Here is a 12426-nt window from a genome sequence, read left to right as displayed (position 1 = left end):
TTATTTGGAGTTATTACTGGATACTTTTCAGGGTAAAAAGAGGATATTGTGTGCAACCTTTAGTCATGAGAAGGTCAGGTATTTAGGAAATTGAAACCATTTTATGGTTATTAGGTCATTACAGTAATGAGTTTTATCGACAACAAATGTAGTTATTTTGTTATAACACTGCTCTAATTGGTTGAGGCCTTTGGATGTTTGTAAGAACTGGAGAAGTATACAGTAGGCTTGGCAGGAGGTAGGTTGCTGTTTTTTTTTTTTTTGAGTGGGGGTTGTGCTATCAGACAGTAGACTGTTCTGAAGAGGAAACTTAGTCTGTGCTGGGTTGGTTTAATTGCTTTTTTATGTGAATTCCAAATTTGAGTTTTATTGCTAATGGTAATTCCAAGCAGTATGGTTTAGGGGGCAGTTTCAAGCAAGGTAGTGCTTGAGGAATACATGTATAAGTAATTGTTTGAATCTCTAAGACATTTGCGAATAAAGAGCATTAATTTAATTTCTTTGGCATTGACCAATAAGTGGGAATGGCCAAGACATTTCTCTAAGGATGATAACACTGTTGTGTGATGCATTGTATCTCAGGGAGGATGGAGGCAGAGCAGATGAATGTGGAGTCATCTATATATTATAAGGGTATGGCCTTACCAGATGCTGCATGCGAATTGTTTATAAAGTAGTTAAACTTCAGAGAACCAACAAAGGAACATTGTGGCACTCTAATAGATATAAACAAGTTTGATAAGAGTGCAGATTTCCATTTGATACATCGAGTTCCACTGGATAAGTAGCTGGTGAGGTAATTTAAAGTGGAGGCCGAGAGACCTAGGTGAGTGCTTGGTGTCTAGTTTAGGATACTCAATCAAGTAGCTGATTCCTACACTGATAAATAGGACAGGGCTAAATAACCAAGATGCCTTGACCAACTTACCTTTAGCTGGTAAGGCAGGGATTTATCATTATAGATTGGACATTCTAAATTAGCCCTAGGTGTGAGTGTCTATGTGTGTGCGTGCCTTCTGTCGAAAGTTGGGCGCCGGGCTGGCAATACAACACCATAAAACTTGACTGCCAGTTGTTCTGCAGACTGTTGTTCTTCTGTGGTGACCCCTAACCAGTAAAAGCAGAAAGAAGAAGAAGATTGGAGTTTCTTAATAGTGGCAGCAGTTTTCATTGCAGGTACATGATGTAAACACTTGATTTGTAGAGAGCCAAAATTCCTACACTGTAGGGGTATTTAGCAGGATAGGCTGGAATACAGTGCCAAATACTTTACAGAATTCAAGGAGAACAGAAGTGACCGGTTTAGTTTGGTTTCTAAGTAGCGCTTGGATGCAGTAATAAAGGACTGAGGAATGAACTTCTGTCTACCGGTTATTTGGAGTATCTACTATATATTTCTTTGGGATTCAACTGGACACTGGCTGACCTATAAGGCAGAGAGATACCTCGCTTTGGTGCATTTCTTACTTCTACTGAGCATTTTTGGTTGGGTATACTGGTCCTGTCTATTTTATTGTAGTAACATACCACTCAAGTCTAAAAGCACTAGGACCTTTTCTGGATACGGGTCTACTTTCCCTTTGCGGCATTTTGTGTTGTTCCTTTGGACTTATTTTAGGCAGAGGGCAATACTCACAGGTCTGGGCCACCTCCATTTGATTGTATATATTCAGTCTTAGAAATTATATCACTGCACCTTAAATTCTCAGACATACTCTGCAATACCATAAACTTCAAATGATGTGTTTTTTAGTTTCACTGATGTTTACAAAGTGCATTAGTATTAAGTTTCCTTTTAATTTTGGACAAATGGCATGTTCCTTAAACTTTCTATTAATTTTACCCACATAGAAAGCTGAATAAATCATGCAAATAAAAATAAATACCACATTCATAAAGTTTCAATCTGCAAATGTGTTATTTTTGTATTCACATCCAGTAACTGGATGTGTATATACATTACTTTTAAATATATATTCACAAAAACTGCAGATATTACAAGAAAAATTACATTTTCTTTGACTGAGTCTTACATTTTTAATTACATTTGGTACCTTATAAAACAATTTCTATTTTAAATTCATATATATTTTGTAACTAAAAGATGGTTTGTCAGTTATATGATTCTTCACTTTTAAGAGCTGATAGATTTCCTGTGTTGAATGGTATGAATAGTCTGAAGTCTGTATTGAAAATGAAGCATTTTAGAATAATTGCTGCATACTGAATGATTTTTAATTGATAAAATGCTGGTCACTGACTTTTAGCCAGTAGGAGGTCTTTATTAAGTATGCATTCATGATTTACGTTGCGTTTTTGCTCTTTGTTGAACAACTTGAGAAAGCACATTTGAGAAAGCTTGTTGTGTCAAAATTTTTATCATACTGTCCTTATGTTTCTTTGAGACATTTTTTTTTCTTTTATTGACACTTTTGTTATACCTGGCTTAGATTTAACTGCTTGAGCTTTATGATTTATGTAAGAATTGATTTTTGTTAGGTCACAGCTGATTGTCTAAAGCAATGGAAGAAGGCTTTTTCGGTTAGAAGTAGCAATGAATTTATAGTCTGAGTGGAACTTTCTAAATATTGTGAGGAGAAATAGCCAGAGAATTGTTATGGCTAGGCTTGTATAGGCCCTAGGGCCAATAGCCTAGTACCACCCTATGAACCTATGAAGCTATTAATGTTCTTGGGGAGTGTATCCCATAATTTAGGACTGACGAAACACAGTCTGTGTATTTTAAGTTGTTTGGAGTAGTTTCAACCATGGTAGCATCATTAACTAAGGAACAGAGCTAAGGAACAGCAAGCTTCAAAGCGAGATCTGACCAACGTAATTCACAAACTGAAGAATGCCAAGTACGTTATTACAAAAGACTTTAATAAAGAACAAGCACTTTCACTCGGCTAAATACCGAGCTTTCTCAAGTTGGAAATAGATTTAACAGTTACAAACAGTGCCATTTTATAAGTCTTTCCCTGTCACATGATAAGTTAATTAACTAGTAATTTCAGGTCAATTAGCTGTGAGTGGAAAATACTAGTGAAATAAAGGGATACTCACATTTAAAAACATTGCTCAACTAAAGACATAGGTTAAAACATCTAGAGCTATACATAACAATGTCTATATATTAAATCTATTAAATCTAAAGGAATATGTATGTGTATAAAAACCTATTGTAAAAACTCCATTGTCTAATATGTTGAGATATAATTCTATTGTTTATAATGTATTTGATGTGTTTGGTATAATTAGTATATCTGTTAAAAATACATTTATTTTTTAGGAACAGAGCTGATACTGAACATTCTTTACAACTAATTTGAAGAATAGTATGTCTTATGTTGGAATTTTCTGTGGATAAAGAAAAGGTCAGCACAGTCATGAATGTGAGGTCCCTTTCAATAGGTTCATAGGTGTAAACTAGGCTAATGACCACTACGACTCTCATAAGCCTAGCCATGCAACCCAAATATGACTCACAAATTTGATTTATATAGGGGTGATTCACTGACTGCTTCTGTCCATCAAAGACATAGGAGCCAGACCAGGAGTGAATTTCCAGTTACCCATCCATTGGTCCAGGTTGCACTTAAATAGGGATAGGGCAGAACGGTGCCTCACATGGATGGGGAGCCTGTTCCAGAGAATGGGAATTCTCTGAGAAATATATCTGTCTCTCCAACATGCCTAACTTATGGCACAAGCAAAATATAGGTCATTTAATCTAGTACTTCTGATGCTGTTTGTTTTGTGACAGAGTCCAGGGATGCCTTATATGCCAGGCAAAGATCATCTCTTAGAAGTGTGTATTATATAGAGTAGAGAGACAGGGCTTGGAGGTGATCAACACAGGGCATTGTGCTTACTTCCTGTATTCCTTTTACAAGAGACCTTTGTGGACATTCTAGTTGCTGAATGTGTCAGGTCAGGTACGTACCAAAGGGGGCATAATACTCTATGATGGGTCTGATTACAGTTGTGTGATGACCTCTCTCTCTGGGCCTAGATACTATGCCTTTGCTTATAAGTTAAGCAACATAGAAGGATTTTCTTACTGTTTTGGACACATGTTGGTGGAATGCCTTACAGAATGGCATAGCGCTTGGTAAGAAGACAAGGGAAGAAGATCTGATAAACCCTGTTGGAGACCCTTAGTCTGATAGATTATTTCTGGAGGCATAGACAATAATAGGAAGTCCACATTCAAGTGGAGACTGTAACATGTTTTTTTACATACTGCTTCTCTATTCCCAGGAGTAAGGCAGGCCTTTGGTCATCTGATACCCTAGGCAAAAGGTCTCCACAGCACCCCTCAACACCACCCGGTACCCCCATCCTGGTCTACCTACACAATCCAGATTAATAGAGAAGCGCCCTAGGTGACTGCCTAGTTGGCCCATGCCTAAGGCCGGCTATGGAGTAAGGAAATGGAAACTCTTACCAGAGCCATACAAAGTTGAGTTTATTTCTTCCTCAGGTTGTCAGTGTGCACAGACATGGTTAGTGAGGATGAAGGAAGAGACTAAAGAATCTGAAATAGGACACACAACATATTTTTGGCTGTTATATGTAGGGAGATGCGGTATATATATATATATATATATATATATATATATATATATATATAATTTTTTCTTCAGTTTTGATTGAGTGCTGAAGAACATTAATTTTATTTTGTGATGGTTAAACACATATTTTATGTAGCTGCATTAAGAGGGTACTAGGGCATACTGACTACAGTGTAGAACTGATTTGAGAGGTGGAGCAGAATCATAGAAGACTAGATCATCAGCATAGAGGATGACGGATCAGAGCTGATACAGATCTGAGGGAAAGTGATCAATGAATAAAATAAACAGTACAGGGAAGAAGAATGAACCTTGGGGAAGGACCACTGTTAGCAAATGTAAACAGAATAATAAAAATAAATGCCAGTGATGACATTTGTAAGGGAAGAAAATGTATTGCTAGAATTTATAGCAAACTTTTTGTGAGAAAGATAGCTAGCAAACTATTCGAATACTGAGGAGCCAAATCTAGATGTAGGTAAGCACTTTAGTAGATAGCTGTGGTTGACACAGTCCAGTGCTTTGACAATGTCAATAAAAAGACTTTCTCTCAAGTGGCCCTTTAAAATATGGCAACTGTAAGCATAAAACATGCAGTTTGAGTTCTACAAAATAAAATCAGACTTAAGGTACCAATGAAACTTTAAAACATTGATGAACAGATTTGAAGATAAGTTTAGAAATACAGTTAATTGCATAATTAAGAAAAATAAAGACAAAGATTTAGAAAGACAACTAAATAAAGAATTAAGAAAAAAGTAAAGGCTTTGAATGAAACATTAAGAAAAATATAAAGACAGGGCATGCATTTTTGAGAAATGACGCTTTTAAGTGCAGTGAATATTTCTTATTGTTTTATCTCCCTCCCTCTCTCTCTCTCTTTCTCTTTCCCCACAACTGTAGTTATTTCTTTCCTGAAGTTACATATGTTATCCTCACCGAGATATATTTGGTGCAGAAATGTTGAGCTTCGGTTATCTTACAGGGAATTACCAAATTATTAACATATTTATGCCTGTGGCAGTAATATTTTGGGGCAAATATTCAAAATACTTAACTTAGGTATTTATACATTGAAGTCTTTGGTATGTCACACATGGTATTTTGTATATTTAATGTAAAATGTCATCTTTTAATAAAATCAAAGTAAACCCAGACTTTTGAGCCAAAGTTTTGAGCATACTGATCTTGTAGGGCTGAGTCATGATATTCAAAGCATTATTGTATAATTCCATATTGAAGGGGATTTCATAGTTGCTGTGAGAAGTCATGTTTCCTGTATTAAATCATATTTTGGGACAGAAATGCCCATGGGTAATGTCATTGTTCATGAGATGTGCCATATATAGCAATTTACAAATCTGGTACAAAATAAAACTAAAGTAAAGTCATAAGTAAATGTTAGCTAGACTAAACATAGCATCTTACTGTTAGCATTTATTAATATACTAACACAAGACTTTCACAATACTCAAGCAGGGAAATCTATGTTCAGAAGTCTGAATTGTCATTGCATAGCTCATCGACAAAATATGATTTCGCAAACTGTGTAAATGACATTTTTTCTGAAATATGCAAAATGACAGCAACATAATTCATGAAGTAGGGACCATACATGCTGCAATGAAATGCTTGTCTCAGTATGTTATGAAATGGTGAAGATATAGCAATTTATTAAAGTCACATAAAATGAAAGGTAAAAAAAAAACAGTTTTGTCCATAATCAGCAGGCTGCCAAGTAATGAGAAAGTTAAGAGAAGTTCAGGTTGTAGATACGTATATTGCTGGGAGCAAGTTTCGTAATAAGCAGTAAGGAATATACATGGAATTTGGCAATGGATTACTATAGCAATAACCCATGCCTGGGTGTGGCTAATGCTGGATTTACCCACGGATGGCGTGGTTTGGTCACGAGGGTGAAGCCCGAGTGGCCAAACAAAGCTAACCGTGGGTAAATCCAGCATTACCCACACCCAGAAGTGGATTATTGCTATTATACAATGACATTATTTAAGAAACAAAATAATTACTTTTCTTAAATAATGGCATTGTATAATGCCTCTTTGCTGCCCTTCCATAGCTGTCTGGTATTCTGAGGCAGTTCTGATGTACTGCACATGCATATGCCTACGCAGTACATCAGAGCTGTGGGCAAAAGCAACGGAGAAAGCAAGATCTCCATTGCTTTTTACTGTTTCACTATGTTAAATGTGTTTAACATAGCGAAACAGCTTTAAAAAAGTAACGGAGAATCTCCGTTGCTTATTTTAAAGCTGTCTCGCTATGTTAAACCCATTTAACATAGCGAGACAGTTTTGAAAAAAGCAACGGAGAAAGCAAGATCTCCGTTGCTTTTTACAAACTGTTTCACTATGTTAAATGCTTTTAACATAACGAGACAGGATTAAAATAAGCAACAGAGATCTCCGTTGCTTTTTTTAATCCTGTCTCGCTATGTTAAACTCCTTTAACATAGCGAGACACTGTTTTAAAAAAGACTTATACTAATGGAAAAAGTCCGGGCGACCGGACCTTTTTCCATTAGTATAAGTCGATTTACAATGTGCACGCTGACCAATCAGCATGCAGGTTTTGGAATATTAATGGGGGGTCATGGTATAATGTGTTTGTTTAGAAGATTAAGAAATTAAGACATATGGACTAAAAGCATGTAACATTGGTTTATCCTGATTATATTTTGTTTGATGTACAGTGTTGATTAAGGTATTATACATGACACTGATGAATTCAATGAGTGTTTAGGCAAGTTTATTTATTATTTTATTATTGGCTCACTTTATTTTATGATCACAGTTTTACTCTTGAAAATATATTTCAGAAGAATGTTCTGTTTGGATATCCTAAACATAACTATGGGGAGGTAAGTGCAGGGTTGGATGAGGAGATCTTTTTAAACAAATGTTATAGTTTGTTGCACCTAAAAGTCAACAAATCATTCTGCTTAGAGGTCCAGAATATAACTATGTTTGGAACAAGGGGAATGAGCATCTTCAACACCACTGTGCAGTGGCAGTTTATTTTGGGAGGGGATTGCAAAATACTATAGGTGTATGTGGAGGATTTGAATATTAATGGATTTAAACATTACCATTCAGCTGTCATGAATATGTGCCTGTGTTGCATATAATTTTAAAAGTATAGGTCTTGTAAGAGTGTATAGGGTTGGACTTAACATCTGTGCAAAGCAGATTTAGAGTACTAGAGTGGGAGGAGCGCAGTGTTTATTTCACTCTGCTTCGCTATTTCAGTCTGCAGAGAAGTTTTATTGCATGTCAGCAATGACCGCCAATAAAACTGTAAAGCTGGCTGCCCTGCTTCAGTTACTGTAATTTCAAAAAGAACTGTATACTCTTTAGTCATTATGGGCGGGCTTGTCATTTTTTGACGTTTGTCTAAATAAAGCATTCAGAATGTTGTAAACTGACATTGCCAGTGGGCTGACACTGGATGTGCAGGATATGAATCATCCGATACGAGCCATGTTAAAATCTGATGGTGCAGAATTACAGGTTTTGGGAAGTGATTACTATACCTGTAGTGTTGAAATATACTGGTGTATTTTGGGAAACAAAAGTGTTGCTTATAAATATATGCTAATCAATTCAGAAATGTTAAAAGGTCTGCAGACACTCAAGGCAGTGGTTTATAACCGTCCATTCAAAAGTAATGGGACACAGAGCTATTTCAGAAGATAAAAACTTGCGTTCATGATGGTCACGATGGACAGGTAATGATAAATAGCTTCCTAGAGTTGTGCAAGTGTATCATATTTGTAAACTGAGGCATGAAAACAAAATGGTGAATGATACTTTTTGCCCATGCCAGTGTTAATATATATAAAGATAAGGAACGAACATGTCATATGATCAGTTATTTTTTCAAGTGTACTATGGCCATACCTTCATCTGTCCTTGACATGAGTCGAAAATTCTGTTCTTGTTGTTGGAACTGTTGTCTTCCAAGCATCTTGACATCTGCTAAGCGAAAGATTCCTGCACAAGAAAACAATAGTGCAGCATTTACATATTAGCTTACTTGATAAATGGCAGAGTAGTGTGATGACTTACCAGGATAGAAGGTTTTTCAGATGGGTGACAAGTCAACAGCTTCTAATTGAATGACCAATGGTACTGGTTCCAGACAGAACTTTGGAACTGTTCACAGTCTGTCATTTGACATAGATACGTCTCCAGCAGACACCATTTAACAGGTTTTCATGCATGTAGTGGGTGCCCCTGAGTACTTTTTCCTATTCTTTAGGAACACTACTACTACTAATTATTTACCCTTAAAAATAATGTAAAGCAAAATAACTCATTGATAATAACAACATCTATAGGTAAACAGCCTTCTGTATCACTAAACTGCACTTTACTGTGGATGATGTCATCAAATTGTACTTTACCATGGATGATGTATGCTTCTTGAATCCTCATGTGAATGCTTCTAACTAGAAAACTCATTAATTTATGTATTCCTAATTTACTAGAAAAGTAAATTACTTACTATAGTTTTGTTAATGTCTGTTAAATCTGTAACTTCAAAGTTGCTTCCCCCATACATGTTGATATAAAATTTACTGCTTCTTTCTTACATGTTTATGTATTTGTATTTGTATTTGCAGTTAAGTATTTCTAATTTGTATTTGTATTTCTACCTATATTTCATATTTGTACTTTTCTGGAGCTTTTCTCCCGGGGACTCCGCTGAAAAAGGACCTGTGTCTAGTCAGACTTTCCCAGTAAACAAATGAAAAATAAAATAAATAAATAAATAAATTTAGCTCTGAAATGATATTTATGTATTTATTTATTCAGTCATAGCTTCTGCATAAAAAAAAAACCTCTACTCTCCTTTGATTTCATATGCGGTGTTTCAGTTTAATTTCAACTTTTATTTTAAACAAGCCTAAGTGCAGACTTGGGACGTAAAGGTAAATTGAGAATGTGGTAAAATAAACAATAATATTCATTTAAGATTCTCATTATAAAATAATTATAAAAATAGATGCTAAATAATCAAATCCTAGACTCACAGAACAGTAGCAAAGTGGATTGAAATAAGATTTATAGAGTTTGAACAAAAAATGTCTAGGGCATTCCTGCAATTTTAACACATTTTTATATGTGTAGTTGCACAAACACAATTTCAGAGCAATGAAAGAACACCCTCCATTTCTGGGTATAGTGCCTATTATGTATTCAGACCTACTGATAGTTGTGGAGTATCACTATTTGTCAGTGATGTCAGCTCACTAACAGATTCCTTGGGACACCACATTTGAACTCCTAGATGTCTAAATCACAATAAACAAGACTAAATACCACTTCATAGTTAGTTATAGAATACCCTCTATGTCCCTGTCTGAGCATAAGACCTATCTTAATATATTAGTTGAAATCCTCATCAAACCAAACACCTTTATATTGAGGAACTTCGACTAATCATTAATAAACTGTTGATCTACATTGTCAATGGTCAGCATGCCCATGACTTCCTGGACATTATAAATGCTAATTCTCTTACATATAGTTAACCATCCTACTAATGTCCCCAGTATCCCTGATCCAGTCCTCCACAAATATCATAGGTTCAGAGGTTTATGGGTAGGTACTAGGCTATCGAACCTGGGACCTATATAAGCCTAGTCAAAAAAATTGACTGGCTTTTGCCACCCAAGAAAGTTATTTTCCTGCTTCCCTGTCTAACAGAGCCACAGAAGTGATCCCCGGGGTGAATTTCCTATTTCCCATCCAATTGTCAAGATTTTTCTTAAAGAGGGCTAATGAGGAGCTTTGCTTGACATAAATGGGTAGTCTGTTGCAGAGCATGGGAGGTCTCTGGGACAGGAATCTGTTCCTCCAGCATGTTCTGTTTATTGTGATGGCAAGGTTTAGGTCCCTGGAGCATGTGGCTCGGAGGGATTGGGGTTTCTTTAAGTGTAGCATGTCCAACAGATCTGGGTTTGACATGGCTTTGTATGTTAGACAGAGGTCGCCTCTGAGTAGGTGATAAACGATGGAGTAGAGCTGGAGGTTTTTGAGACAGTCTGCATATGGCATCTGTTTGAGGCAGGTAATCCTCTTAGTGAGGTATTTCTGTGGCCTTTCTAGTAGTTGTAGATGTCTTGCGAGGTACATGACAAATTGGGCATTGTACTCTATAGTGAAGGATGAGTAGAGAGGAACAATGACCTCTTTTTTTCTGGAGGTGAACCTCTTTGTGATGAGGTGTACCACAGAGAAGGATTTCCTGACTACTGTGGCGATGTGATTATCAAAGGAGAGACTACTGTCCACCTGTCTCCCAAGGTCTCTTATCACACTTTCGGTATTTAGTAGGCTACCGCCTATATGGTAGTTCATGGGTACAGTGTTTTTCCCAAAGGGGATGACAATGCACTTCTTGGCACTGAGCTTGAGGCCATGACTTTAACACCAAGCATCAGTCTCAGTGAGGCCCCTTTGTAGAATGTCAGTTGGCACTTAGTGTGTAGTCATCTGTGAACTTCGTTAGCCAAAGACCTGCTGTATTTTATATATACATATATTTATATATGGCCACTTCTTGCATAGCTCCACATACAACATCCTACCTTGTTAAATCAGACCATAAATTAATCATCATTTCCTTTAAAAATGGTGGTACTTCCCATGTAAATACTTCTGAATTTAGGGACTTCTCAACAGCAAGCATTCTTCATTTCCAACATTACAACCTGTGAGAGATGCACTTATCTAGCCAAACTGGAGGCAAAGCTCTCTCCAACCAGGACTGAACTTGTCAGTCAAGAGGAGAAGGTTAACACTTGCACCACATCACACTCATCACATAGTCTCACTAAACCTACACCACCAGAACCCACAGATAGAAACACAAAAACATTCACGGAGGCTCTCAATAATTCTCTGCCCAAGCAACAAAGACCTCCAAAGCAGAAACGCAGGCAACCTCCACCCCTCAACGCAACCCAAAAGACACATAACCCACAAACTCAGTGTGCCACTCAACCACAGCCCATAAGGCAAAACAACATACCCAACACATTAGTCATAGGTGACTCTATAGTTAGGTAATGTTCCACTCACCAGACTAAACAAGGAGAAGGTTACTGTTAGTTGCCTATTGGGTGCCAGGATTTGCCACATAACCCACACACTCAGGTCACTCCACAACAAGTACAAATATGACTCTGTCATTGTCCATGTTGGTGTGAATGACCTGAGATGTACCTCCCTGGACTACATGAAAAGAGACATGGAAGAGCTCTCTGATCTTGTAATCAAGGCAGGTATGACCCTAGTCCTGAGTAGCATCCTACATTTGCCCAGAATTATACCACAGTACAAGGACAAAATGATTGACTTCAACAATTGACTAAGCTTCTGGTGTCATTCTAAGGGGATCCAGTATCTGTCTGCCTGGGACAACATTGTCAACAGGCCACAATGCTTTGCCAGAGATGGCCTGCACCTGTCACCCCTGGGATTCTGGATACTGGCAAAGGCTCTTGCTGCCCCTATAGTGCCTTTTTTTAGGAAAGGTTCAAATGATAAACCCACCACCATAACAGGTACAGGCAAGCAAAACTGAGGGTACTCAATGCTAGAAGTCTAAACTTCAAAATGCACTCAGTCGAGGCACTCCTTAAAATGGAGAGCATCGATAGCTATGCAGTGACTGAGACCTGGTTTAAGACTCCAGAGAGCACCTCTGCATTACCAGGCTATAACTCATACCATACCTTTCAGCCATCTAACCTGGACCGGAACACCAAAGACGGATGTGTGTCTAGATTCATTAAGGATATCCAAAACTCCAAGCTAGT

The 12426-nt window shown here is 37.2% G+C and overlaps 1 protein-coding gene across 1 annotated transcript in view; it reads right to left on the bottom strand.

Moving 5' to 3' along the window:
• Positions 1–12426, bottom strand: part of CHRDL2 (chordin like 2) — a 714636-nt gene that overhangs the window by 21641 nt on the left and 680569 nt on the right. The window contains exon 10 of the mRNA XM_044072677.1: positions 8498–8590. Coding sequence (XP_043928612.1) covers positions 8498–8590 — 93 coding nt within the window. The remainder of the gene's footprint in view (positions 1–8497; positions 8591–12426) is intronic.

The sequence above is a fragment of the Protopterus annectens genome, chromosome 5.part0, assembly GCF_019279795.1.
Source record: "Protopterus annectens isolate FY-2018-M chromosome 5.part0, PAN1.0, whole genome shotgun sequence".
Lineage (NCBI taxonomy): Eukaryota > Metazoa > Chordata > Ceratodontiformes > Protopteridae > Protopterus > Protopterus annectens.
This window is presented reverse-complemented; position numbering and strand designations above follow the sequence as displayed.